Raw genomic sequence first — 25,942 nt, 5'->3', positions numbered from 1 at the left:
GTTCTCCCGCTGTCTCTGTTGCTCTGGCTCTCACTCTCAAGTAAGTAAATAAAATCTTAAAAGGAAAAGAATTGCTGATCACCAGGACATCAGCCTTGCTTCAGTAGAGAGTAAGTCATGGCAGAGTGATACATCCTTTTTGTCTGAATTCCTTGAATGGTAAATCAAAATAACAACATGACATTCATCGCGCCTTCAGGAAAGTAAAGCATTTGATAGTCTCCTTATGGCCTTTTGGGGAAGTAGGTCCTGAACGTTTAATTGTTTGAATAACCATACCAAAGACTCCATGTTAATTCAGTTGAAATTCCCTTTACCGTCATCATCGCGCACAAGTTCTCATTCTTAGCTGCACATGGGAATCAGCTGGAGGACTTTGAAAACTGCCAGTGCCTTAAGTCTCCCTGCAAGAGACTGTGATTTAATCAGTCTGAGAAATAGTCTGGGCATCAAACGTTTTAATTATGGGCGGACCTCGCCTCGCGGTGCTGGCCGCGGGGCGCGCGGCCGCTGTTGGGTTTTCACAAATGGAAGGTTCTGGGCCCCCGTGTGTCGGCGCCCGTGTTCCGACAGCAGCTGCTCTTCCTGTCTCTGTCACGCTCCGGTGACTCTCACAGGATCTAAAATCGTTCATTGTCTGATTTTCGTGGGGATCTGTGCCGAGCGGTCGTGGATGGCACCGGCGTCCCTGGGCCCCCGCAGGCTGCCCCCACGCGCCGGCAGACCTACGGCCGCGCGTGGGACGGCTCCGCCCACGGCCGTTCCTCCATCTCCCTCCCCGCGGGCCTCCCTCGTCCCAGAGACGCCGCGGTGTGGACACGAGGCCAGTTCATAACCTGACGACGGCCTCGACGTGCTCGGACGAAAGGAAGAGTCGCGCGTCCGACGCTGGAAGTCAGAAGCGAGCAGGGGTGAAGCTCGGCGAGGCAGGCGTGTCCGGACCCGACACCCCGAGAGCCTGGGCCTCGGGCGCCAGGGGTCAGCCGAGCTGTGAACGCGAAGGAGAAGCCGTTGGAGGGAACGGCGCGTGCGGTTCCAGTGAGCGCCCGGGACGAGGAGAAAGCTGGCTGGACGTCGCTAGTGCGGGGAACGTTGGAGCGGTCCGGGCTGAGTGTCCCCGAGGCCACCGTGTCCCCTTCGGCCAAAGTCCAGTCCAGGGTCCAAGCAGTCCAGGCCGAACGTCCCAATGGTCACCATGTCCCCTTTGGTCGAAGTCCAGTCCTGAGTCGGAGGGGTCTGGGCCGAGTGTCCTGGTGGCCACCATGTCCCTTTCAGACAAAGTCTGGTCTGGAGCAGGCAGGGGTGGGTTCAGCACGGTGTCGGGAAAGAAGCCGTGTCCGTGACCCAGAAGTGGCCGGTGAAGCAGCAGGTGCTCCGGAAGGCGGAGCTCAGAGTTCCTGAAGGTGCCACACTGTCCAACAGATTTTCCGTGGGGACGAAGCAGCCTTCCCCGGAAAGGGGGCGCAGCCAGGACTCCCGCAGCTGGAGAGGAGAGGGCAGGGCCTGGCTGCGGGCTCCCGAGGACAGGGTGCCTGTGTCGTTAGGGGCGGTGAGCGGAAGCCGACGCTCGGGGGCCGCTCCCGGAATCCCAGGGCCCTGCGGGAGGACGCGGACTCCACGCCGCCGGGGCTCGAGAAACGGCCCCGCAGAGCCCGGAGGGCCACACACCTGTCCCCGGCAGGGTGGACAGAATGTCTGAGCTCCACTGCCGAGACCTGCCCGGAACAAAGACCCCGGTCCACACACGGTTGCTCACAGCCGGGGCACCTTTGCAGTCCTCCTGCCGGTCTACTGAAGTCTTTTTAAGATAGAAATTAAAAGTGCTACAGAAGGTTACCACTTGCAACTATTTGTGTGGCTCAAGATTTGTAATATTGTGTGCACAAAGTAAAAGCTAAATTTCATTCGATGCTGAAACTGTTAAGAAACTGCAACTAGGTGTCATAGTTGTTTTCGGACTCTAGCAGAGTTAACTTCCGTAAGGTCGTCAGTGCTCGTCACGTGAGCGGACTCTCCGTCCCCTCCACGTGTGTCCCCGCATCCCCTCGTGACCCGCAGTGTGTTCCCTGGAGTGAAGAGTCTGTTTTTTTCATTTGTCTCTTCCTTTTCTTTGTTCGTTTGTTTGTTTCTTAAATTCCACATACGAATGAGATCATGTGGTCTTTGTCTTTCTCTGATTTATTTCCCTTAGCATCATACTTTCTAGATCCATCCAAGTCATTGCAAATGGCAAGCTTTGGTCGTTCTGAGGGCTGAGTTCCCTTCCCGCGCTCCGCATTTTTATTCGTGTAGCTGCGCTCGCCGGCCTTCCCAGCGGCAGTGCACGGGGCTCCCTCTGCCCGCGGCCTCGCCAGCGCTTGCTGGTCGCTGGTCCGTGCGGTTTTGGTTTTGGTTTTGGCCATGCCGGCAGGTGTGAGGTGGCCGGTCCTTGTGGTTCTGATTTGCGTTTCCCGGATGCGGAGCGATGCTGAGCGTGTTTTCATGTGTCTGTTGGCCACCTGGAGGTCTTCTCTAGAGAAATGTCTGTTCGTGTCTTCTGCCTATTTTTGATAGATTGGGTTTTTTGTTTGTGTTCAGCTATAGAACTTTATATATTTCAGATCCCGAAATCTGAATCTTTCCAATCTTTTATTGGATATGTTATTTGCAAATATCTTCAATTTAGTAGGTTGTCTTTTAGTTTTGTTGATTGTTTCCTCTGCTGGGCAGAAGCTGTTTATTTGGGTATCGTCCCAACAGTTTATTTTTGCTTTTGTTTTTCTTGCCTTAGGAGACAAATCTAGAAATATGTTGCTATGGCCCAAGTCAGAGACCTTACCGCCTGTGCTTCCTTCTAGAATTTCTAGGTTTCGGGTGTCACAGTTAGGTCTTTAATCCATTTTGAGTTTATTTTTTGTGTATGATGTGAGAAAATGTTCCATAATTCTTTTTTTTTTAAGATTTTATTTATTTATTTGACAGAGATCACCAGTAGGCAGAGAGGCAGGCAGAGAGAGAGGGGGAAGCAGGCTTTCCCACTGAGCAGAGAGCCAGATGCGGGACTCGATCCCAGGACCCCGAGATCATGACCTGAGCCGAAGGCAGAGGCTTAACCCACTGAGCCACCCAGGCGCCCCGAATGTTCCGTAATTTCTGATTTAGAATTTTATCAAAACAACTTCTAGTTCTCACTGGTTAACTGTATAACTAAATATTAAAAACTGTGTACTTACAAACACTTTCATTACGTGAAAGAAGACACCTACAAACTGAAGTAAGGTTCAACATTAATAAAATGGATTTTAACACTTTGTTACAGTCAGCATCACAAATAGCCGCACAGATCAGTGACGAAGGACAGAGTATCATAAGGCTGTAGGCTCTCGAGTTCAACGACCATGTTTATGCACAGCAGTCACAGTGGTTTCCATGGGTCAGAAAATTTTTTATTTTCTAGCTCCTTCCATAGAGAGGTCAAGTCGGCTTCTTCCCCACCCCTGACACTATGATGGGCTAATGGGCTGCAGTGGGACGTAACCCCTGCTGGATCTTAGCCAGGTTTGACGAGGTCTTCAGGGCTTTAGCTCTCCAGGACCTTTGCCTCCGCTGTGACATGTCAGGCCACGCTGCCACGGGATGAGAGACCGTGTGGAGTCGAGTTTGTCCTACCGGCTAAGGCTGACCTTGCCAACATGAGACAGCCCGACCTGATCCAGAACAGAACTAACCAGCCCGGAGCTGCACACTCGTGAGCACTAACAACAAGATATTGTTTGAAGCTGCTGAGTTTTGGGGTGGCCTGTTTCACAGCGACAGCTGGCACAGTGCTTCCAGACAACGCTGTGATGAGAAGATGACCCAAAGCATGTGATGTCTACAGCTCGTATAGTAATCAGGACCAAACTCATCATGGCAGTCTCTGTTGTCACTGTTGTTTTAATATGGCTACACGGCACATTTTTTACTAATGGCTTTATTAAGATTCACAAACCATAAAATTCAGTATTTTTGAAGTATACAATTCAGTGGGTTTTTAGTACATTCACAGAGCTGCATAATCACTATCGCTACCTAATGTTAGAACATTCCAGTGACCCCAAAGAGAAATCCATTCTCCCCTCTCCCAACCACTAATCTAATTTATTGTCTTGACAGATTTACCTATGGTGCACATTTCGGATCATTAGAATTCTCCTATAGGTGGTCTTTTCTGACAGCCTTTTTCTTCATGTGAAGATTCACCCATGTTGCAGCATGTATCAGAGCTTCGCCTGGCGTTAGGACTAGATAATGCCCCGTGGTACGGCTGCACCGACCTGCTCTGTCCATTCATCGGCGATGGACGTTAGCGTTCTTTCCACATTGTGGCTCTTGGGAATATTGCTGCTGTGAGCATCTGTGAACAAGATTTTGTGGGCACACGGTTTTTCATTTCTTTGGGTATATGAACGGATCTATAGTAGAATTGCTGGGTCACTTGGAAACTATGTGTTTAATCTTTTGAGGAACTGCGAACCTGTTTTCCAAAGTAGCTGCACATTTTACGGCCCCAGCAGCAATGTATGAAGATTCCAGTTTTTCCTCATTCTCCCCAGCACTTGTTACTGTCAGTTCTTTTGGTTTTAGCTATCCTTGTGAGCATAAGGATATAATGTTAGCTTTTATTTCTTTTTTTTTTTTTAAGATTTTATTTATTTATTTGACAGAGATCACAAGAAGGCAGAGTGAGAGGGGGGGAAGCGGGGCTCGATCCCAGGTCCCTGGGACCATGACCCGAGCCGAAGGCAGAGGCTTTAATCCACTGAGCCACCCAGGCACCCTTCATGTTATGTTTTTGATTTGCATTTTCCTAATGACTTATGGCACTGACCATCTTTTCTTGTGCTTATTGGCCATTATGTATCTTTTTTTTTTTTTTTTAAGATTTTATTTATTTGAGAGAGAGGCAGTGAGAGAGAGCATGAGCGAGAAGATCAGAGGGAGAAGCAGACTCCCCGCGGAGCTGGGAGCCCGATGCAGGACTCCATCCCGGGACTCTAGGATCATGACCCGAGCCGAAAGCAGTTGTCCAACCAACTGAGCCACCCACACATCCCTGGCCTTTATATGTCCTATTTGGAGAAATGTCTTTTTTAAATTCTAGGCCCATTTTTGAGTTGGTTGCCTTTTTATTGTTGAGCTGTAAAGAGTTCTTTATGTATTATGAGTACAAGTCCTTTATCAGATATGATTTGTGCGTATTTTCTCCCATTCTAGTCTTTCACTTTCTTCATGGTATCCTTTGAAACAGAAATTCTTAATTTTGATAAAGTCCCAAGTATCTGTTCTTCTCACTTGAGTTTTGGTATCACTACAAAACCCTTGTCTGATACAAGGTCACTTGTATTTAATACGTAAGATTTACTCTTATGTATTCTTTTAAAGAGTTTTATTATTTTGGCACTTCCATTCAGGTCTGTATTCTGTTTGCATTACTTTTTGTGTATGATGTGAGGTAGGGGTCCAGTTTAATTTGTTTTTAAGTCAAAGGAAAAGGAGGGTTTCAAAAGTGACTGTTTGATTCCTGGCTCATTCAGGAAACGAATAATACTGATTCTCTGAAAGATAAAATCCTTAGAGAGAATCAGGCTTTGGTTTTTAGTTTTGTCCTTAACTGATTTTTCTTTCTTTCTTTCTTTTAAGTTGAAATATAGTTGACACAGTTGCTTTAGTTTCGGGTGTACAACATAATGTACAACATAATATTTCAACAAGGGGGTTTTTTGTTTGTTTTTGAGATTTAATTCATTTTAGAGAGAGAGGGCGAGTGAGCACAAGCGGGTGGAGAGAGAGACTCTCCAGCAGACTCCACGCTGAGTGCGGAGCCCGGGCCAGGCTCCGTCCCACCACCCTGAGGTCATGACCTGAGCTGAAATCACGAGTCGGATACTTGACTGACTGAGCCGATCCCAACAAGTTTATACATTGCTCTGGGCTCACCACAGTGTAGTTACCATCTGTTACCACACAACGCTATTACTGTCACTGACTATATCTCTCCGCACTGTACGTTTTAGTCCTGTGACTGACTTATCCCATAACCGGAAGCCTGCTTCTCTCCCTCCCCTTTACCTGTTTTGCTCATCCCTTGACCCCTCTCCAGCAATCATCAGTTTGTTCTCCATCGGTTCATTTCTGCTTGTTTGTTCATTCGTTTATTTTGTTTTTAAGATTCCACATATAAGTAAATCATATGATATTTGTTCTTCTCTGACATACTCAGTTAGTGTAATACACTCTAGGTCCGTCCATATGGTTGCAGATGACCCGCCCTCATCCTTTTTTATGAATGAGTAATAGCCCATCTCTCGCACGCACACACACACACACGTGCGTGCACACGCACACACACACACACTCCCTCCATCACTGGGCATGTGGGCTGCTTCCTTAACTTGGCCACTGTAAGTAATACAGCAGGAAACATAAGGAAGCATGTATCTTTTTGAAGTAGTGTTTTTATATTCTTTGGGTAAATACCCACTTCAGTATAATTATTTTGCCTCTGGATATCTGGCCGTCTTAGCACCGTTTGTTGAAAACATTTTTCTTTCCCCCATTGAGTCGTCTTGGCGTATGTGTTGAGAATCAGCTGATTGTGATGTAAGACTCTTCCTGAGCTCACAGCTACACCCCACTAACTCATGGATGTGGTGGGTCAGACACATGTCATCTGTCGACATAAGCTGATAGCACACTGTCTTCGTTACTGTGGCTTTGTAGTAAGTTTTGAAATCAGGAAACGGGAGCCCTCCAACTTTGTTCCCTTTTTTTTCAAGGTTATTTATGCTTTTATGGGTCCATTGCATTTCCATATGAATTTTGAGATCAGCTTGACAATTGCCATAAAAAATGTTGCTGGGATTTTGAGAAGTAATGGTATTTTTTATAAAAAAGAGAACTGAGGGGCACCTCGGTGGCTCAATGGGTTAAAGCCTCTGCCATCAGCTCAGGTCATGATCTCAGGGTCCTGGGATCGGGCCCCGCGTCGGGCTCTCTGCTCAGCAGGGAACCTGCCTTCCCCCTCTCTCTCTGCCTGCTTGTGATCTCTGTCTGTCAAATAAATTAAAAAAAAAAAAATAGTCACTCTTGGGGTGCCTGGGTGGCTTAGTCCATGAAACATGTGCCTTTGGCTCAGGTCATGATCTCAGTGTCCTGGGATTGAGCCCCTCATCGGGCTCCCTGCTCTGCTGGGGAGTCTGTTTCTCCTGCTGTCTCTGCTCCTCCCCTACTGTGCTCTGTCTCGCTCTCTCAGTGTCTCTGTCAAGTAAATAAAATTTTAACAAAAAAGTCACTCTTAAAATATAAAATCTAAAAACAATAGGTCAGGGGCGCCTGGGTGGTTCAGTCGGTTAAAGCCTCTGCTTTCGGCTCAGGACATGGTCCCAGGGTCCTGGGATTGAGTCCCGCAACGGGCTCTCTGCTCGGCGGGGAGCCTGCTTCCTCCTCTCTCTCTGCTTGTCTCTCTGCTTACTTGTGATCTCTGACTGTCAAATAAAAAAATAAAATCTTTTTAAAAAAATAATAAATAAATAAATAAAACGATAGGTCATACCAAAAGAGCATTGATAAGTGGGGAAGGAACTTGTACTGGGTAATAATTGCTTTAAAAAACTAAAAACTTTTCTTTAGCCAAGAAAAGAAAAAACAGCACAGAACTACACTCAGTTCATCATGTGGGAAATGGCTTGTAAAACCTAAGAGAAGGACTGGGACAGTGAATGGAAGCTGCTGAGACATTTCAGCTCAGATTGTGAAAGAATTTTCCAGAAAAGCTGTCTGAAAACTCTGTAGCCTGCCTTCGAGTTCCCCGGACGTGTTCAGGTGCTCAATGACGGACACGGCAGGACACACAGTAACTGACGGGACAAGCTGCCGCTCTTAGCAGGTGACCAGGGCGCTCCATCCCCCTTCTCGCCTGGGTATAATAATGTCTCCCTGATAGTTGTTGGGACATAATGCCTGTACATGGCTCAGTATAGAACTTACTTCTAGAAAATAGTGATTAGGGGTGCCTGGGAGGCTCAGTCGTTACGCATCCGCCTTCGGCTCAGGTCATGATCCCAGGGTCCTGGGATCGAGCCCCACATCGGGCTCCCTGCTCCACGAGTAGCCTGCTTCTCTCTCTCCGGCTCCCCCTGCTTGTGTTCCCTCTCTCGCTGTCTCTCTGTCAAATAAATAAATCTTTAAAAAAAAATAATGATTATTGTTAAAATCAAGGTAGCACTAATTCAGTTCTGCACTAGTTCTGAAGAGTCCAGTTCCTGAGCTAAATCGTCGTAACCTGTAGACTCTCGGCTTCTCTCTCCACGAAGGCCGCTCCATAGGAGTTTTGCCCTCACGGCAGAGGCGAGTGACAGCCCCCAGGTCTTCACTGGATGACTGGTTAGACGCCTCCTTACCATGGCACAGGGTCGAAGGAACAACTCTTAGTGCCTACGACACACAGCCTGGGGGTGCCTGGGAAGTCAGGATGAGTGAAAAAAGCCGGTATCAAAGGCAGCGTCCCGTACGTGTCCTTCATAGGATGTCTCCGAAGTGACGCGGTCCCAGGAGTGGAAAGCAGGGGACTGACTAGTGGTCAGGGGTCCGGTGGGGGGGGACTCAGAGGCGATAATGGGAGGAAACATCCCGCACACGAGCTCTTCGGGCGACCTTCAGCTGCAGGCGGCTCTACAGTGACCTCAACAGAACAAGTTCAGTTTGCAAAACAGACTGATTTCTGCGACCGCTGACGTCCGAGTCAGCAGAGGGCTCCGGGTTCGGGCCCTTCCCGAGTCCCTGTCCGCGTGCATCGGAGCTTCCTGTGAGGGGACTTGCACCCGAGAGAGAGGGGGCATCAGCGCGTCTTTCATCAGGGCAGCAGCAAAACCTGACATACGGTGGGGAGCAGGGACCCCTGCCCGGCACCCTGGGAAAGGCTTCGGACTCAGAAAGTGACTCGTCTCCGGGGTCTCTGTGTCCCGCATTTAAAGCAACGCCTGGGGTCAGACAGAGGACTCTTCTGTCTTGGAAGAGAACTGGGCAATTTAGCTTGGATTTTTCCATCACTCCTTTGTGGCGTTTGTGGTGCAATATGCAGAACGTCAGATTTACCGTCATTTCCAGTGTGCGGGTCCACGAGGTCACACCCGCCTTCCCGTGCGACCGGCACCACCATCCGTCCCCAGAATTGTCTCGCACACCGGTCTGTTCCCCTAGGGGCCCGGGCTCGGGCCCAGCCCCAGCGGCCAGTGGTGAGCCGCGCGCCTGCCCTGCGCACCTGCGAGCGACCCTGGAGACCTGAAAGGACACTCAGTGCCCGGAGTGTTCGAGCAGTGGCGCCGGGAGCCTCTGCCCCGCGCTGCCCTGACCTGGACGTGCCCGAAAGCGGGCCCGGCCAGGCCGCCTCTGCTTCCCCGCGGCTGTAGGAGCCGCTCTGCGAACGCGTCTTCTGAAAGACAAGGAAAACGTGGTTTCGCGCAGGTGGTTTGCTGGGAGATCAGCCTCTGGAAACTCTCCACCTTCCCCCCTTGCTTTTAGAGAAACTTCCATTCATTCTTTCCGTATTTTTGTACCTGAGAGACAGAGGGCACGGACATGTGCGCACGCAGGCGGGGCAGGGGGACAGGCCGAGAGACCCCTCCGCAGACACGGGTCGGCGTCGGCACCGCGGGTCACGACCTGAGCCAAAACCGAGTCAGGTGCTCGGCCGCGGAGCCACCAGGCGCCCCTGAAGTGACTTCTGTTACCTGTGTGCGCGCGCGCGTGTCCTTTCCCTTTAGAAAGCAGTGGGCGCTACTGAAGGATCCGAAGCAAGACTTCGGTGGAAAGAATGGATCGGAGAAGCTCCCGGCTGGGCGCCCGCAGACCGACTCCGCCGTGTGGGCACAGGGGCTAGTGTCCAGGGGTGGAGCTGATGCCATTTTCCTGACCAGCATTTCTCATACTGTCTAAAAGCCGGCCAGGGTCATGACCCCAGCGGCCACAGGGCCACCTGTGGGAAGAGTGGACCTTAGGACCATGTCATCTGCTCTTTTCTCTCCGGGACCCATGCCCCCGTCAAAGCTACTGCCCACAGCTGTCTGTACTGGGGTGCACTGGGGCAGCAGGGTTGGGCGGGCCAGACGTTGCTGGAGTCACACTGGGGTCCTAAGTTTGGAGTCGAGAAAGTGGAGGCTGAGTGCAGGGCTCGGGGCTAGCGAGGAGCCGATGTGGAGGGTCAGGACGGGCGTGGCAGGTAGCGGTTGTGGACGGGGAAATTAATAAATAAATGACTAATAAAATAAAGTTAGTACGATAAGCTCCCGTACCCGGAACCCAGCGCTGGAACCGCGCGCCCAGCCTCGCCCCCGCCGCCTCTGCTCTGCCCGGGCTGTCCTTCACCTCTGTCCTTGGGTCTCGCTCCGTCGCGCATGTGCCCGGGCGATGAATGAGGGCGTGCGGTTCCCAACGGTACGCCGTGACAGGACGTGTAGACGCGTGCGCTCACACAGCCGGTTTTCCGAGATGCCTCAGTGTGCCGCGTGTAACCGCGGTCGCGACTCTCACTGCCGTGTGGGGTCTCGCCGTGGCCGCTTCTGTTAATCCGCTCCTGTCCGCGGGTGCTTGGGCTCTGTACGGTGACCAGCGTTACACGTAGTTCCCAGTGCACGCGTACGTGTTCTTCTGGAGTCAGTACCCAGGAGAAGAACACATGGGTCATAGACCTGTACATTTTCAACTTTATAAGGTAACACCAGATGTGTTTTCTAGGATGATTGTGCCCCCACCCCCCAACAGTGTCCCATCGGTGCCCCCGCCGTGGTGTCTCATCATTCCCTGACTTGTAATGAGAATGAAAATCTTTTCATGGGTTTACTAGCCATTTGTTTCAGGTTCTGTGAAATGTCTCACTTGTGTTTTCTGCTCCTTTCTTGGTCCGTCTTCAGGCGCTCCGTGTGTGCTCTGGGCGACATCCGTGCGCCGTCTGCTGCCCAGGTGCGGCCTACCACTTCAGTTTGCCTGAGCTCGCAGCCACGATGCTGAACAGGGTGACAAGGCTTGTCCCCAGGGCCCGGCAGGTGAGTCCCGGCTGACCTCGCTGCTCCGTGCACATTGTCTCTAGGTGGAACTGTAGATTCTAGATGGATTCTCCCAGTCCAGAGTGACGCGCTCTGGAGGGTGGCTGCTGCCTAGGCCTTCCGTTGACTTCTGCTCTCGAGGGGCCACTCCGAGCCTCTGCTCCCAGAGTCTGGCCTTGTAAATAGCCTCGTTGGAGAATTGACACTTAAAAAAGAAACAGCTGAGGGGCGCCTGGGTAGCTCAGTGGGTTAATAAAGCCTCTGCCTTCGGTTCAGGTCATGATCCCAGGCTCCTGGGATCAAGCCCTCCATCAGGCTCTCCACTCAGTGGGAGGCCTACTTCTCTTCCTCTCTCTCTGCTTGCCTCTCCGCCTACTTGTGATCTCTGTCTGTCAAATAAGTAAATAAAATCTTAAAAAAAAAAAAAGGAATAGCTGAATAAGCTCAACTGCAGTTACCTTTATTAACTGTTGTTAACATCTCATTGGATTGATGATTATCCCCCTTAATGAAGTATTTGAAAGAATAATAAGTTGCTTCCTTAGACTTTTGGCATCTGACAGCTGAATAAAATAGTAAAATCCCATATAAAAACTGCCCTTGCATTGCTCTGCTTCGTTCACTGAGCAGCTGTTTCCTCAGTACCTTCGGGACTCAGACAGCTCATTGCGCATCCGCGGGTGCGATTCGCTGGGCCGTGGTACGTGCCCGGCACAGTGCTAAGTGCTTCGTCTCGTTGCGTCTCCGTGACGGGGCAGGGGCCGGCAGGAAACATCTTCGTTACACAGAGACAGAAAGTGAGCAGTAGCCAGGCTGGGCCAACCGCCCGCAGCGACATCCCGGGAGCGCTGTGGAGCCCAGGCTTTCATCACAAGGCCTGTGGCCTCAAGCGCTGTCCTTCTGGCCCTTTTATGGTCACGGTTCTCCTGGATATCAGAAGCCAGAGACAGAGTCAGGGTTCCCCGAGTTTGTGGGGCCTGCAGAGAGCACCCCAAGACTCGCGTCCCAAAGGGTGAGAGCCCCAGGAGGGCTCCATCCCTTCTGTCTCGGCCTTTGCCACCCGTGAGACCGTCTAGAGGATGGGCCCTTCCCTCCATAGAACTCTTTTTCCCAGGGGTTCATGATAAAGCTTGTAGATGTGAAATAACCCATTATTAGGAAATAGAAAAACAAACAAGGATCAGCGATAAATTCGGGCCTCCGACTATTGGCACTGAAAGGCTAAAATCTGTTCCTGATGGCAGACCAGAACAACCTGAGCCCGCGGCAGCCGGCAGGCTGAGAATTTTGTGCTTTTCGTAGATTGATTTAAAGTCACCTTGCCGCGGTCGCGGGTGCCGCTCTTTCGGGAACTGTCTGGTTTTCGTTCCGGAGCTGTGCGGAGGCAATGGCACGCGGGCGGTCTCCCCGGAGACGCAAGACTGTCTGGGCGAGGCCATATGTAACATTGTAAGGAGTAAGGTATCCATTTTGCTAGGGTGTAATTTGCTGCAAAAAGCATTTAACTAAAAGAAAAATCAGAGGATTTGTGTAGAAATACCACCACCTTGTGGCCCTTGAATATCTGTAATTTTCTGTTACTTTTATTTTTTTAACAAAGCCCTGGGGCTTTGTCTCCTGTAGCAGGGAGCCCACCGGGGTGCGGCCGCTCGGGGCGTGGCGGTCAGACCCCCGGTCCCATGCCCCGGGCACTCATCAGCTCTGCACAGCCAGGGTGGCCGCGGCTGCTGCGGCTGCTGCGGCTGTTCTGGCTTGGGTTTTTTTTGTCTGTTTTCTTTTTTTAAGATTTTTATTTATTCATCAGAGAGAGAACAGCAGGCAGAGGGGGCCGCAGACTCCTCACCGAGCAGGGAGCCTGATGCGGGCTCGATTCCAGGGCCCTGGGACCATGACCTGAGCCGAAGGCAGACGCTTCGCCCAGCGAGCGCCCCGGCGGCCCGGATGTCGCAGACACTCAGTGTCGCTCTTGCTCTTGCCGCGTTTCCGAGATGGTTTGGGATGCAGGTGGGGTGCCGAGTCAGCACATTGATGCTAAGGTTTAAACGATTCTTTTGCTCAGAAAAATTACACTCATTTAAGTTCTTTAACAACTTTCTAACCGGTATTTTCTCCTCTAAATCTTGACTCTTCGTCTTTCCTAGTCCCAAAGATTTATCCTCCCTAATAACATGTTTACCCGCCAGCTAATCAGACAGCACAGCCAAGGGGCGCCTGGCCAGTCGGTTGGGAGAGTATGTGACTCTTGATCTCAGGGTCGGGGGTTCGAGCCCCACGTTTGGGCTGTAGAGATGACCTAAAATAAAGGAACATAAAAAGAAAAAGAAAGCATGGCTCATCCCTGCCGCTGTCAGGTCACAGACTCGGCATGAGAACCAAGGCCACGGTGCCGACCTCACCTGCCTTTCGGGTTGTGTGTAAACTCGGGTTCCCAGCCATGCCGACCTGGCGTCTCCTTCTGCCTGAGGCCCGTTATCCTTCAGCTCAGTTTGGGGGTTCTCCGGGCAGTGGTTTCTCAGCCCGAAATCCATAGCCCAACCAGTGGTTCAGGGGCGGCTTCCTCCCACTTAGCTGGAGGCATCCTCAGTCAGAGTCTTTATTCCAGGCCCCGCCAGCAGGACAAGGACTGCGAGCGTGTCCTGATAGCTGTTTCGTGGGAGCCCCGCATGGGCCCCGTGAGAACAGAGGTGGCCACGATCACTGCCCGGCCGCCGGGCGCCGTGAGCCAGAGTGCAGGAGCGTGCCACCTGTTCCAGGCTGCCAGCAGCCGCGCCTGGCTCCGGAGCCTTCTCTAGCAGATGGCTTTGCGTCCGTGGGGGACGGAGCCCAGCCCCAGCAACACAGCAGATTCAGAGGGTGGACCACGTGATTGTATGTAGAGAATTGGACGAATAAAGGTTCCTTGCACGTAACGCTAAACTGTGCATTAGTGGATTTCCCTGTCGCAGATGGGGCTCGAAACCTCCCTTTGGTAGCATAAAAAGCCTGCAAATCCCAGGACACCTGGGTGGCTCAGTGCGTTAAGCCTCTACCTTTGGATCAGGTCATGATCTCGGGGTCCTGGGATCGAGCCCCGCGCCGGCCGCCCTGCTTGGCGGGAGCCTGCGTCCGCCTCTGCCTCCGCATCTTCCCTACACTCGTTATGCTCATCTCAAATAAGTAAATGTGTCTTTACAAAAAGAGGAAGAAGAAAGCCTGCTAATTCCGAAACATTACCATGGTTTCTTTTATAGTTGGACCCTGGACGTTTTTTGCACGGGGGACCCCAGGGCCCCCAAGGCCTTGCGGTTCACCTGGATGACCGGGTTCCGGATGAGACCCCCAGAGCCGGTTCCCGCCCCAGCGAGGACGACCCGGTGAGTCGCTCGTGAGCGTGCGGATTTATTTCCGGTCTTGCAGGTCGCGTTGCCGTCGTTTTATGTATCAGGAGACCCAGCAGCCAGGTCTGCCTGCGGTCTGCGCCCCCAGGACAGATGGGGAGTCCGGATGGGCTCCTCGGGCAGGCCAGTCCACACGGGATTGACCCCCTGCCGCTGCGGGCCCCCGTGTTGCTGGGTTCTGTCGGGCAGGGGGCGCGCCCAGCCCTTCGGAGCTCCGCGGGGGAGTTTCTGGTCTCCCAGTGCGGTGTGGCCGGACGTGGCCCCTGAGTGACCCGACAGGAGCAAAGCTGCTTTACTGCCACAAGCAGGCGGCGGGGGCTTTACAGAATAAGAATCTGTAAGTGAGTGTAAGCGGAACAGTAAGTAGAATCTGTACTAAGTGTAAGCGGAACAGTAAGTGAAGACGCAAGACAGAGGGAAGCCACAGAAACGGGGCCACCGGCGTCGATCGCGGGGAGTCCGCGCGCCCGGGTCGCAGGGCTGGCGCCAGAGGGCCCGGTCCTGCCGCTGGCCTGTCCGCCCGCTGCCCGCTGCCCTGGCAGCGCCTCCCGCTGTCCGGAGGGGCCGTGTCGGGGGTCTGTCCGCGGCCAGGCTCTGCGGGGCCCGGGGTCGCGGTTTCGCCTTCCCGGGCTCCACGAAGGCCGCCCTGACGGGGCCGTGGGTCGAGGTGAACGTGTGAAGGGGCGGGGGACGCGGGGCCCGGGCCCCCTCATCCCGCACAGGGCCACGGGAGGGGAGCGGGCCTCTGGAGCCAGGATGGCGGCACGGGCACCCCCTGCTTCCAGAAGCTTCTTTGAGTTGAACAGGGAAGTCACTGAGGCGCCGCTCAGCTTCCCGTGGCAGGGGAGCCCCCCTGTGGCGGGTTCCTCAGGTGTCCATGGACACAGCGGCCTGCAGATCTGTCGACTGCGGATCTGTCGTGTGCCCGGAGCCTCTCCACGCCCCGCACAGAAGATCCCAGATGGCGGGAGTCGTGTCCCTGCCGCGTGCCACCATGCCCACTCCCGCACGCGGGGCTCACGCTGCCGAGCAGCCGGTGTCTCAGGGCGGCCGACCGCCAGCCCCTCCGGGCCCGGCCTGACGAGCAGACGACCTCTTTTCCCGCCCTGAGGTGTGAAGTGTCCTCGATGCGGTCGTGGGCCCTTCCCACCGCTGTGACGGGTCGCAGGCGCGGCCCGTAGCAGCTGTGGCGTCCCTGGTTTCCCAGGCTGGAGCCGGCGAGCAGCGGGAGGACCGCCACTACCGCATCCCCCTGCAGGACCTGCCGACCGTCTTCGCCCACGGCCTGCCCCGTCGATTCGGCCTGCAGGTGCTCGCCGGGGGGGGGGGGGGGGGGGGGGGGGGGAGGCGAGGGCCGGGGCCGTGCGGACTGGAGGAGCCGGAGTCTGCGCGTGGGGCGATCCCTGGCGGCGCGGGGCGGGTGGAGTATTGGCCCATGGCCAGAACCCTGCTCGGTCCCCGTGTTACCCACCCGCAGCTTTCCAGGACGTTTGTTGCTCAAATAATCGTTCACAGGTGGGTCTCAGGCTGGCCTTAGCAAAACGTCATGAGAAAGTGAGCTGTGGGGCACGAAATCATCATCTCTCCTGAGCCAGACAGAAGTGGGATCTGGATTAGAGGCTTTAATGTCCTTTATTGTCCTGGATTTTCAGGAAACTTCCACCCAAACACGTACTCTTGGGTTGCTTTGTAGCCGCTGGAAATGCCTGATGAACTGCAGGCCTGGGGCTGTTTTGCTGTCGTTTTCTTGGGTGTTTTTTTAAGATTTTTCTTTCACTCATTTGACAGTCAGGGAGGGAGGGAAGACCAGCAGGGGGAGTGGGAGACGGAGAAGGCAGAACAGGGAGTCCGATGCGGGGCTCAACCCCAGGACCCCGGGATCGTGACCTGAGCCGAAGGCAGGTTAAGGCCTTAACCCCCAGGCGCCCTGCCAGCCTGGTTTGTCGGCCCAGTTGGCTTCTGACCCCTCCTGCTGCTGTGCTCTCAGCCTCGGAGACCCCCTTCTCAGCCAAAGGGCAGACTGGATCGCGCGTGTGACTTCGGCTTCAGAGGCAGAGGGCGCCATCCCGTCCGCGTCCTTTAGTTCAAAAATTCGGCGAGACACCAGCAAGGGGGCGCAGACCACGAGGAGCCTTGTCAGCACCGCAGAACTGGGGCGGAGGGCCTGGAATTTGGAAACGGGACACAGCCGGGAGAATCCGGTGTCGGGGCGCTTCGGCCGTGGATGCTGGCGGCCCCCGTCCTGCTCCGGCCCCGTGACCGTCTCCAGTCGCTTCCCGGCTGGCCTGACCACCAGGGCTGTGGAGGGAATTACTCATACATTCCTTCCATAATTTCCTTTTACATGAAGGCCAGCTCCCTCCCCACTGTTTGTGTATTTTAGCGCTGTCATGTTGCCTAATATGGCATTTCTGTTTTAATATCTCTGTCACATTTACGGAGGATTCACTTTCAATTAAGTTTGAATCTGCCTGTCAAATCCTTCAATTCAGCTGTACGGTTAGGATTTCTTTAAAAATATCAACACTATTGGGCGCCTGGTGGCTTCGACTCTTGGTTTTGGCTCAGGTCATGATCTCAGAGTCGTGGGATCGAGCTCCCATGCTGGGCTCAGCGCTCAGCGGAGAGTCTGCTTCTCCCTCTGCCCGTCCCCAACTTGCGCCTGCTCGCTCTGTCAAGTAAATCGTTAAAAAAAGATCGCAACACAAGCTTAATCCTTATTCACTTGTAGATAGTGCTTGTTAGGTATTTGATCTTACTAAGAAACATCATGAAGGGGCGCCTTCATCATGAACGTGGCTCAGTGGGTTAAGCCTCTGCCTTCGGCTCAGGTCATGCTCTCCGGGTCTTCGGATCAAGCCCCGCATCGGGCTCTCTGCTCAGCGGGAACCTGCTTCCCCCTTTTTCTCTGCCTGCCTCTCTGCCTGCTTGTGATCTCTGTCTGTCAAATAAATAAATAAAATCTTTTAAATAAAAAAAAAAAAGAGAAAGAAAAAAAGAAACATCATGAAATCCTTTATCTGCCAGTTACCGTCACATGCATCAGCACGTCCCAGATTTTTCCACCAGAGTATTCCTGGTGACAAAAAGGGACTGAAACTTTTGTGTCCGTTCTCTGGCATCCAGGGTGGCTTGTGGGGTCCCTGGTCACACCTGCTCCTGAGCTGTCACATATGTGTTTCTAGAGAAAAGTCCAAATACTCCTAAGAATTAGCTAAAAATAGATTTAAATGAATTAACATTCATTCAGCACTTAGCATGTGTCAGATACCTCGTGAAGCGTTTTACCTTCTTTCAGTGAGTTAGTCCTGGGTGGTTTGCGGAGCGTGTGACAAGGTGCCCGCGGTCGCCTGTAGATTTCCATGTCGTTAACAAATCCGCAGACGGGGACTGCTGTGTTAGCAGGAGTCAGCTGGAGCCTGGGGTGCACCTTGGACCCAGTGGCCCAGCCTCGCCGAAGGACAGGGGCTGGGCGTGCAGCAGCGCCCTCTGGCCGCCGGGTCTGCTCCGCGCCCCTCGCCCCAGCCCGCCCTGCTTCCCGGGTCTGCCAGGTGAAGACCTTCCACGAAGCCTGCCTGCTGGTGAGGAGGCCGGCCCTGGAGCTCCTGCGGCACCTGGACGGCACCAATTTCGCTCACCCGGCCGTGCGGTACGTGCTCTGTATCCTTTGCCGCCTGCCGGAGTGTCCTCACTGACGACGGGAGAGGGGCGGGCAGCGGCCCTCCGCTGACAGGCCGGAGCCCTTGTGGTGAGGTTTTCCTTGACCGCAGGTGCTTTAGATGGGGAGAAGGGGACAGGAAAAACCCTCAGTCTCTGCCATGTGATTCATTTCTGTGCAAAGCGGGACTGGCTGGTTGTGCACGTTCCCGACGGTAAGGGGGCCCTCTCCTCCCTGCTGGGGGGCGGGCGCTGGGCTGCGGCTCGGGGAGCGGCCGGTGGAGCTCGCCCGGCCTGACGTCGCGGTCACCCCAGGCCGGTTGCATGTGGCAAGAGAAGTGTGGCGAACACCTCCCGAGAGCCGCTTGACAGTAAGAATGGAGTGTTTGGGGGCCACCTGGGTGGCTCCGTCGGCTGAGTGTCCCGGTCTTGGTTATGGCCCCAGTCGTGGTCTCAGGGCCCTGGGATCGAGCCCCCGCATCGGGCTCCCTGCTCAGCAGGAAGTTTGCTTTTTCCCTCTCCCGCTCCCCCTGGCCGTGCTCGCTCGCTCGCTCTCTCTCTCTCTGTTAAAGTAAAAATAAAAACTGCTGGGAATCTGGTGATCTGTCACCCTGTGGCGTGCCTCGGGCACAGACTGCAGTGCTGGTGACCTCAGCGGGACCAGCATGGCCTCTGAGGCCAGAGGACGTTAAGGAACACACGGCTGACGCCCGGACGCACGATGTACACTTGCCCGTCCCCTTGCACAGCGTCGCACAGTGACGCCGCGAGTGGGTCTTCCCTTCCCTCTCGTCCTCCGGTCCCAGCGCTTCCCCTCGCCCGCCGGCCCGGCTCGCAGGAAGGCCCCAGCCCGCGGGAGGTTGTCGTAGTCCGTGCCAGGGTCCGAGGTCCCCGGCGGCCTCTCTAGTGCGGGGGTGGGGGCGGCCGCGCGAGGGGGCCCGGCGTCTCCAGGACGCGAGGCGGGGGCGTCCAGAGCGGATCGGTCACTGCCTGGCTTCCTCCCGCGTCTGTGCGTCTGTCTCCGCAGCTCACCTGTGGGTGAAGAGCTGCCGGGGCCTCCTGCGGTCGGCCTACAACAGGCAGCGCTTCGACCAGCCCGTGGAGGCGTCCAGCTGGCTGAAGAGCTTCAAAACGGCCAACGAGCGTTTCCTGAGTCAGGTGAGGAGCCTCCAGAAGCCCGGCGTGGCCGCTGCGCGTGTAGACGTGATCCTGGTGCCTTGAGCTCGGGTGGCCCTGGAGAGCGGGTGCTGTGGTGGGACCGCCAGGCCCGCCTGTCCCCGCCGCGTTCGGCGTGGAGGCACAAGCTGGCGTCGCGTCCGTGGGACCGGACACGCCATCCCCGAGAAAGTGAGAGCTTTTCCCCCCAGGCAAAGTCAAGGCCACACAGATTCCCCGACTTGTCCCAGGCTACCGCCGCAGACCCTCTAAAGCCCATTTCCAGCCACAGCGTTTTCTCCTGATCAAGGTCTTCTTTGGAACCAAAAATGTACTGGTGGCATCATTCTCTGCTCTGGTGATTCTTCGATACAGTCTCTAGGCTGCGAGTTTCGACTCTGGACACAAGTCAGGGTCACCTGGGAGCTTGTGCCGGTGTCAGGCTGCCAAGGCCTCGTCCTGGCGTCTGTAGTCAGGAGCCCAGCGACTTCCGTTCTTAACGCTCTAGGTAGAAAAGGTCACCTAGAAAGCGGTCACCTCTCTCCCGGAGTTGCTCACGGGGCTTGAAAAACAGATTAAAACTCACTCCTTACAGCCTGACCCTCCTACCTACGCGCTACGGATGGGCTTATCTTCGGCTAAATAGCCTTTCTCTGGTTTTCATGTTGTTTTTAGATAAAAATTCAGGAGACATACATGTGGAATAAGCGAGAAAGCACCGAGAAAGGCCGGCCTCTGGGAGAAGTGGTTGAGCAGGTACAGAGTAGACAGGGGTGGGTCCCGTGTCGTCCTGGCGGAGGCCTCTCCTGGGCCCCAAGCCCCCGCCTCTCTCCCCTGTAGGGCCTGACGCGGGTGAAGAATGCCACGGATGCGGTTGGCATCGTTCTCAAAGAACTCAAGAGTCAGAGCTGCTCGGGTGCTTTCCGTCTCCTGGTGGCGGTGGATGGAGTCAATGCTCTCTGGGGAAAGACCACGCTGAAGAGAGAAGATAAGAGCCTGGTAGGACACCAGCATTTCTCTGTCACTGACCGCGGGTGCCGCCGTGCGTGCGCCGGGGCGAGGCCGTGTAGCCCGTGCACGTTTGCTCGCCTTGGGAGCATGTGAATTAAAACACGGCATAAAAATGGCACCGGGGGGCGGGGGGCGTGCAAACTCAGGGACGGGGGGTGGTTGCAAATGAACCCCCGCCCCGGGAGCTGGGTTTTGGCCATTGCTCTTGGCGCTGTGCTTTCAGAACGAGGCTAAGTGACTCGGTTTCCATAGCGTGGCGGCCGGAGCACCTAGCCTCGGAGCACGCGACAGCAGCGGCGTGGGGAAGGGGCGGTGCTCTCCCCCCGTGGCTGGTTTTCATCAGAAACCGGGCAGGGGGTGCGGGGGGCCGAGGCTGGCAGCCACCAGCCACTGAGCTTATGTAGCTGTGCGGGAAGCTCTAGTTGTGGCCAGTCGTTTGCAAAGCTTGGCCTGACCTCTGTCCCCTCCCCGCCTGCTGGCGGCATGCAGATGGCCCCCGAGGAGCTGGCGCTTGTGCACAGCCTGAGGAAGATGGTGCGAAACGACTGGGTGAGTGTCCAGGCCACCTGCTGCTTGTCAGTCTCTGAGTTCGGGGACAGAAAGTTCCTCATTTAAAGTCTCTGTGTTTAGGGGCGCCTGGGGGGGCTCAGTCCTTAAGGATCTGCCTTTGGGTCAGGTCATGATCTCAGGGTCCTGGGATCGAGCCCTGCATTGGGCTCCCTGCTCGGTGGGGAGTCTGCTTCCCCCTCTCGTGGTACCTCTTTTTCTCAAATAAGTAAATAAAATCTTTAAAAATAAATTAACTCTGTGTATTTGGTTGGCAATCTCCCCACTGGCTTGGGAACGGGCCTTGTTTGTGTGTATCGGAGAGCACCTCCGCGCCTGCCCGGCCCTGGGAAGCTCGCCGCTCCCCGGGAGCTCGCACGGCCGCACGTGCTCAGAGCCGGGCCCAGAACCAGGGACCTGCTCAGTTGCCATTTGCCTGTCCTAAAAATCCAGATGACGACAACGCATTTTCCTGTTCGCCCCCTTCTTCTCCCCCGGCCTCTCGGCCTCTCTTGCAGCACGGAGGCGCCGTGGTGTTGGCGCTGAGCCAGACCGGGTCCCTCTTCACGCCGCGGATGGCCTATCTGCCACAGGAGCTGCTGGGCAAGGTCCGGTCACCAGAACATCAGGTTCCCCTAGATAGTCGGTCTGTCTGATGAGCCTTTTGTTTTGGGGGGTTGGTTTTTTTTTAAACATAATTATAGACTTGGAGAAAAACCGTATTCGTTTCTGACTTCGCCCAGATTCCTGAAGTGGTAACGCTTTTCCATGTTGGCTTTATTCTCCTCCATCTGCTTTTCTCCCCGAGTTCTGTGACACTGACCTGAGACATGCTGCTGGTTTCTAATGATTGCCTGAAATCAGACATTCCAGATCTAGAATCTACGGCACAATGATTAAAATCACGGATCTGGCACCGATAAGTTCCGGCACCTGGTCTTTAGGACGTCCTGTGGTCTTGCCCGTTCCCCCAGTGTCACACACAGAAACAGTCGTGGTCCATGCGTCCCCTCGACTGTCCTGGTCTGTTGGTCTCTCTCAATCTGGGACAGCACCTGCCAGTCCCAGGGGATTCTGTGGCTCGTCCGCCGCTGACCCCGGATGGCGTCTCTCAGCAGCCGCCACAGTGAACCCTGAACACTTGGTTCGGGGCCGCGCATCTGCTTTGTCCTGCTTTGTCCTCGGTGAAGACGCTGTGGTGGCCATCTTGCTCCCTGGCTACCCCTTGCACTCCTGACAGCTTGGACGTCCGTCCGTCCGAAACCCAGCGGTGGTGCTGGCAGATAGTTCCCAGCTCCCACGTTTCTCCCACACGTGGGTTGGCTTTCCATTACGTGTAAGAACTTTCCTGACCTTCCCACGCTTACTTGTCTCAGCGTGGCCACGCAGACGCCTCTTCCACTGTTGTTCTCCGTTCTGGCGCTTAAGCGACGGCAGATTTGGCCAGCAGACACCCCTTCGGACTGGCTTCAGTGTGCTTTTCCCACACCCCCATCCTTCTCGACCCCTGGCTTTACTTGTGGGCGAGGAGCGTGGGCGTTCCACACTCACCCGGTACTTTCCACACCCAGGCCCAGAACCAGCCACTGCTCAGGCAGCCCTGGTTCGTTGTAGAGGACAGCGGTATGTGGACACCAGGTCCCGGGGCCGGGGGTGCTGGGGGGCAGAACAGGCGACTCTTGATCTCAGGGTCATGAGGTCAAACTCCTAGAACACCTTGGGTATTGAACCTTTATTCATTTATTTAATTTATTTAAAGATTTTATGTATTTAATTGACAGAGCACGCACAGACTAGGAGGGCGGGGCCCATCAGGCCGACTGTGGCCAGCAGGGACCCCGGGATCATGACTTGAGCCAAAGGTAGACGCTTCACCGACTGAACCACCCAGGCACCCCTGGAGGCTACTTTTATTTTTTATATTTTTGAAAAAATTTTATTTATTTGACAGAGAGATACAGAGCAAAAGTAGGCAGAGCAGCAGGGAGAGGGGGAAGCGGGCTCTCTGCTGAGCAGGGAGCCCGATATCATACTTTAAAACAAAATGTTTAAAATAGGGCCCCTTTAGGGCACCTGGGTTGCTTAGTGGGTTAAGGTCTTCGGCTCAGGTCATGATTTCGGGGTCCTGGGATCGAGCCCCACATCGGCAGGGAGCCTGCTTCCCCCCCCCCTCTACCTGCCTGCTTGTGATCTCTTTCTCTATCAAATAAGTTAAGTCTTAGAAAAAATAAAATAGGCTGCCTTCTTCAGGAGGTAGAACTGAATTCCCCCCACTGTCTTGAGCATGGGCTGGATTTAGACTCCAAGACCCGAGTGCTGTGTGCTTCCTACGTCTGGGCTGTCCCCTCCTCGAGGCCCCCAGGGCAGTGTGAGAACCCAGGACACAGGATTCCCGCCTTCACACACGCACGCGCATGCTCTAGGCACGCGTCCTCACATGCACACCCACACACGTCTCTACGTTCCCTGATTCCTGTGAAACACCCTTGAGTTCGGGTGATACCACCCACAGCGCAGCCTCCCCTCTGCCCCATTCTGCGTGCGTGAGCCGCGTCCCGGCTCGGCCATCACCTCTCTGGTTTCGGCCTGGCCGTGGGGCGCAGCCCGAGCTCCGGGCTTTTGTCGTCCTGGGCGGGGTCGTTGGTCCAGGTGCTCTGCTCAGGAGTGAGCTCGGTCCCTGGTCCCTTCGTTGTTGTGTTTGCAAGCTGCACTGCGGTTTGGTGACGGACTGGTTTCAGTGGGGGCCGGACTGGTTTCAGTGGGGGCCGTTTAGTGGCTTATCACTGCCCTTGTTTTGTTTGTGAACTAAGTGGCTTGACTACTGAAGGCAGAACTGTAAACAAAGGAGTTGTCACTATGTCTGCACAGCAGGTGGCAGCTCCCCCGTGGGCATCATCACCCTGGCACAAGGACCATGCAGGAGGCCACGGGCGACAGCGGCCAGCTGCCGTGCGTGGCGCCTGTGTGCGACGGGGTGGCCCGAGAGCAAGGAGCAGAGAAGGAAAGCGGGCACCTTGGTCGCGCTAAGGTCAGGTCACTCTGATGACTCGTCACTGAACGGTTCTTCCTTCTCCAGGAAGGATTTGATGCCTTGGACCCCTTTGTTCCCGTCCTGGTCTCCAACTACAGCCCAGAGGAGTTTGAGCGCTGCATTCAGTACTACCTGGAGAACAGCTGGCTGCAGCATGAGAAAGGTTGGTTCTCGAGTTTCTGCTCACAGAGCCCTCAAGTCAGAGCCTTGATGTCTTCCCACGGCAGCGGCCTGCGTGGTCTTTCTCCCTTTTTCTCGACTTCTCTCTGGCCTATCAGACGGCAAGAAAGGTGGCGGTGGCGGGGGGCAGTTACTAGACGGTGCATTTCTTCCCACCACCTCACATCGGTCTAGAATAAGAGGCTCGGGCTCGAAGCCCAGCCCTGGATGTGAGCGAGGCCCGCCGGTGCCAGGCCAGACCCACGCTCCGCCCATCCCGCTCTGTGGACACGGCGCCTTCGGCCGCACACCGCAGCCTTGACCCCGGCCCAGGCACAGGCGAGCGGAGCAGAGGCCGTGGTGGTCCTGTCCCTGGGCGAGAGCGAGCCAGCGGCCGTGGAGGACATCACCAGGGACTGGAGGGAAGGGCAGCTGCAGCATCGGTGGGCCGGGGGCCGCGGTGCGGAGATTTCTGAGGGGGTCGGCGTGCGACAAAGTCTGAAAGGCCGGGTGAGGTTCTTGGAGCAGAGGGAGACGTGCTGGAGCGCAGAGGAACAGAGACGGACAGAACAGTCACTTGCTGAGAGAAAGGATCTAGAAGCGGGGTCTCCGGGAGCGGTCGTCACATACCAGCACCGTCTGGAGCACGTAGCCTCTGCGCACAGAATCTTCTGGGGCGCACGGCGCTGCCGACAGCACTGCCAGCTGTGTGTCTCCCCCGCTCTAGCTCATACAGAAGAAGGGAAAAAGGAGCTGCTGTTCCTGAGTGACGCCAACCCCGGGCAGCTGGAGCGGCTCTGCGCCTACCTTTAAGCCGCGTCCCAGCCCGCACGGAGGACGGGGGATGCTGCCCGTCCCCGACGCCGCCAGACCCGACGCTGCTGGGACGAGTCCGCTCCGGCCTCCAGTGAAGCCGGACATTAGTGCCCTGCAGTGTCCTCTTGTTCCTGAAACCAGTTTATTAGGTGGGGTTCTCAGATTGTAAGTAATTACGGTCTTTCCGTTCAATAAAGTATCTTTCTTAAAGTGTTGTGTGAGATTTGTAAGACGGAAAGAGCCTTCAGTCGGCCAAATCGAGTCTCTCCAGTGTTCTGCTTGTGAGGGGTCCGCAGCGGCCGGACTGCAGAAACGTCCACTAGTTCTACCTTCCAGACCGACAGGTCAGGAGACTGAGATCCGCCCTGACATTCTCCCTCCAAGGACCTGGCGCCGCGCGGACGGAGGGCAGGAGGGATGCCGTCCTGCCCACGCTCGTGTGCGCCGGCCGGCGGGGATTTGAGGCAACGGTGACTCCGGTCAGCTGTGGCCCTGCGTTCCCGGACCCAGCCCCGTGGGAGGACTCGCGTCCGCGCCCCTACGTCCGCTCACCGGCCGCCTCCAGGCCCCGCAGCCCCCAGCCCGCTGGTGTCCTCTGCCCTGGAAGGTCCGGGGCTTGGGGAGCACTGACCCCCACGGTGGGTGTAAAGCGCCTCACGCGTGGGCGGCCGCTACCCCGCAGGACCTGATGCTGTAGCGCTTTAGCTGGGGAGCGGCCACGACGGGGATGGTCCGTGGACGTGCCTCAGCACGTTCCCCGCACAGTGCGCTTCCCCCACGCGAGGCCGCCCGCACGGCTCCCTCAGAACCCGACCCTTGCCCTGACCCAGTCCTCCGTGAGGTCGGCTGGTCACCCTCGGCCCCGGAAGGCGGGAGGCTCATTCCGAACCACGACACGCCCCCCCCCCTAACCTCGCCAACCGTGACCGGTCGGGTCTTCAGCTTCATGGTCCCAAGGTCAAATCCCTTCATTCTCTCCGTCCTCACAGGCTGCCGTCACACCCACCACCTCGTGTTCGAGCTCCTCCCTGCATTTGCCCGTCTCCTGCCTACCCACACCCCTGCCTCCCCCCTCGACCCCCTGCACAGGGCCACTGACCCGAGCTGCCCTGCAGCGGCTCGCTGGGCGG

General features: G+C 55.4%; 1 protein-coding gene across 2 annotated transcripts in view; it reads left to right on the top strand.

Annotated features, from left to right (window-relative positions):
* DAP3 (death associated protein 3) overlaps positions 1 to 25,022 on the top strand; it is a 31,095-nt gene extending 6,073 nt beyond the window's left edge. Inside the window, exons 2-13 of one of the 2 annotated variants that reach the window (XM_045086809.1) lie at positions 10,929 to 11,060; positions 14,291 to 14,413; positions 15,645 to 15,746; positions 17,989 to 18,097; positions 18,217 to 18,309; positions 19,122 to 19,252; positions 19,925 to 20,005; positions 20,090 to 20,248; positions 20,750 to 20,809; positions 21,325 to 21,414; positions 23,883 to 24,000; positions 24,724 to 25,022. In XM_045086809.1, the coding sequence (XP_044942744.1) occupies positions 11,019 to 11,060; positions 14,291 to 14,413; positions 15,645 to 15,746; positions 17,989 to 18,097; positions 18,217 to 18,309; positions 19,122 to 19,252; positions 19,925 to 20,005; positions 20,090 to 20,248; positions 20,750 to 20,809; positions 21,325 to 21,414; positions 23,883 to 24,000; positions 24,724 to 24,809 (1,194 nt within the window). In that variant the 5' untranslated portion in view covers positions 10,929 to 11,018 and the 3' untranslated portion in view covers positions 24,810 to 25,022. Of the gene's footprint in view, positions 1 to 10,928; positions 11,061 to 14,290; positions 14,414 to 15,644; positions 15,747 to 17,820; positions 18,098 to 18,216; positions 18,310 to 19,121; positions 19,253 to 19,924; positions 20,006 to 20,089; positions 20,249 to 20,749; positions 20,810 to 21,324; positions 21,415 to 23,882; positions 24,001 to 24,723 lie in introns of both variants that reach the window. The other variant, XM_045086808.1, reaches the window with a different exon arrangement.
* The last annotated feature ends 920 nt before the right edge of the window (positions 25,023 to 25,942 follow it).

This window comes from Mustela putorius, unplaced genomic scaffold (assembly GCF_011764305.1).
Source record: "Mustela putorius furo isolate JIRA1106 unplaced genomic scaffold, ASM1176430v1.1 tig00000997_pilon_pilon_pilon, whole genome shotgun sequence".
Classification (NCBI taxonomy): domain Eukaryota; kingdom Metazoa; phylum Chordata; class Mammalia; order Carnivora; family Mustelidae; genus Mustela; species Mustela putorius.
The sequence above is the reverse complement of the archived record's forward strand: the minus strand, read 5'-3'. Positions and strand labels throughout refer to the sequence as shown.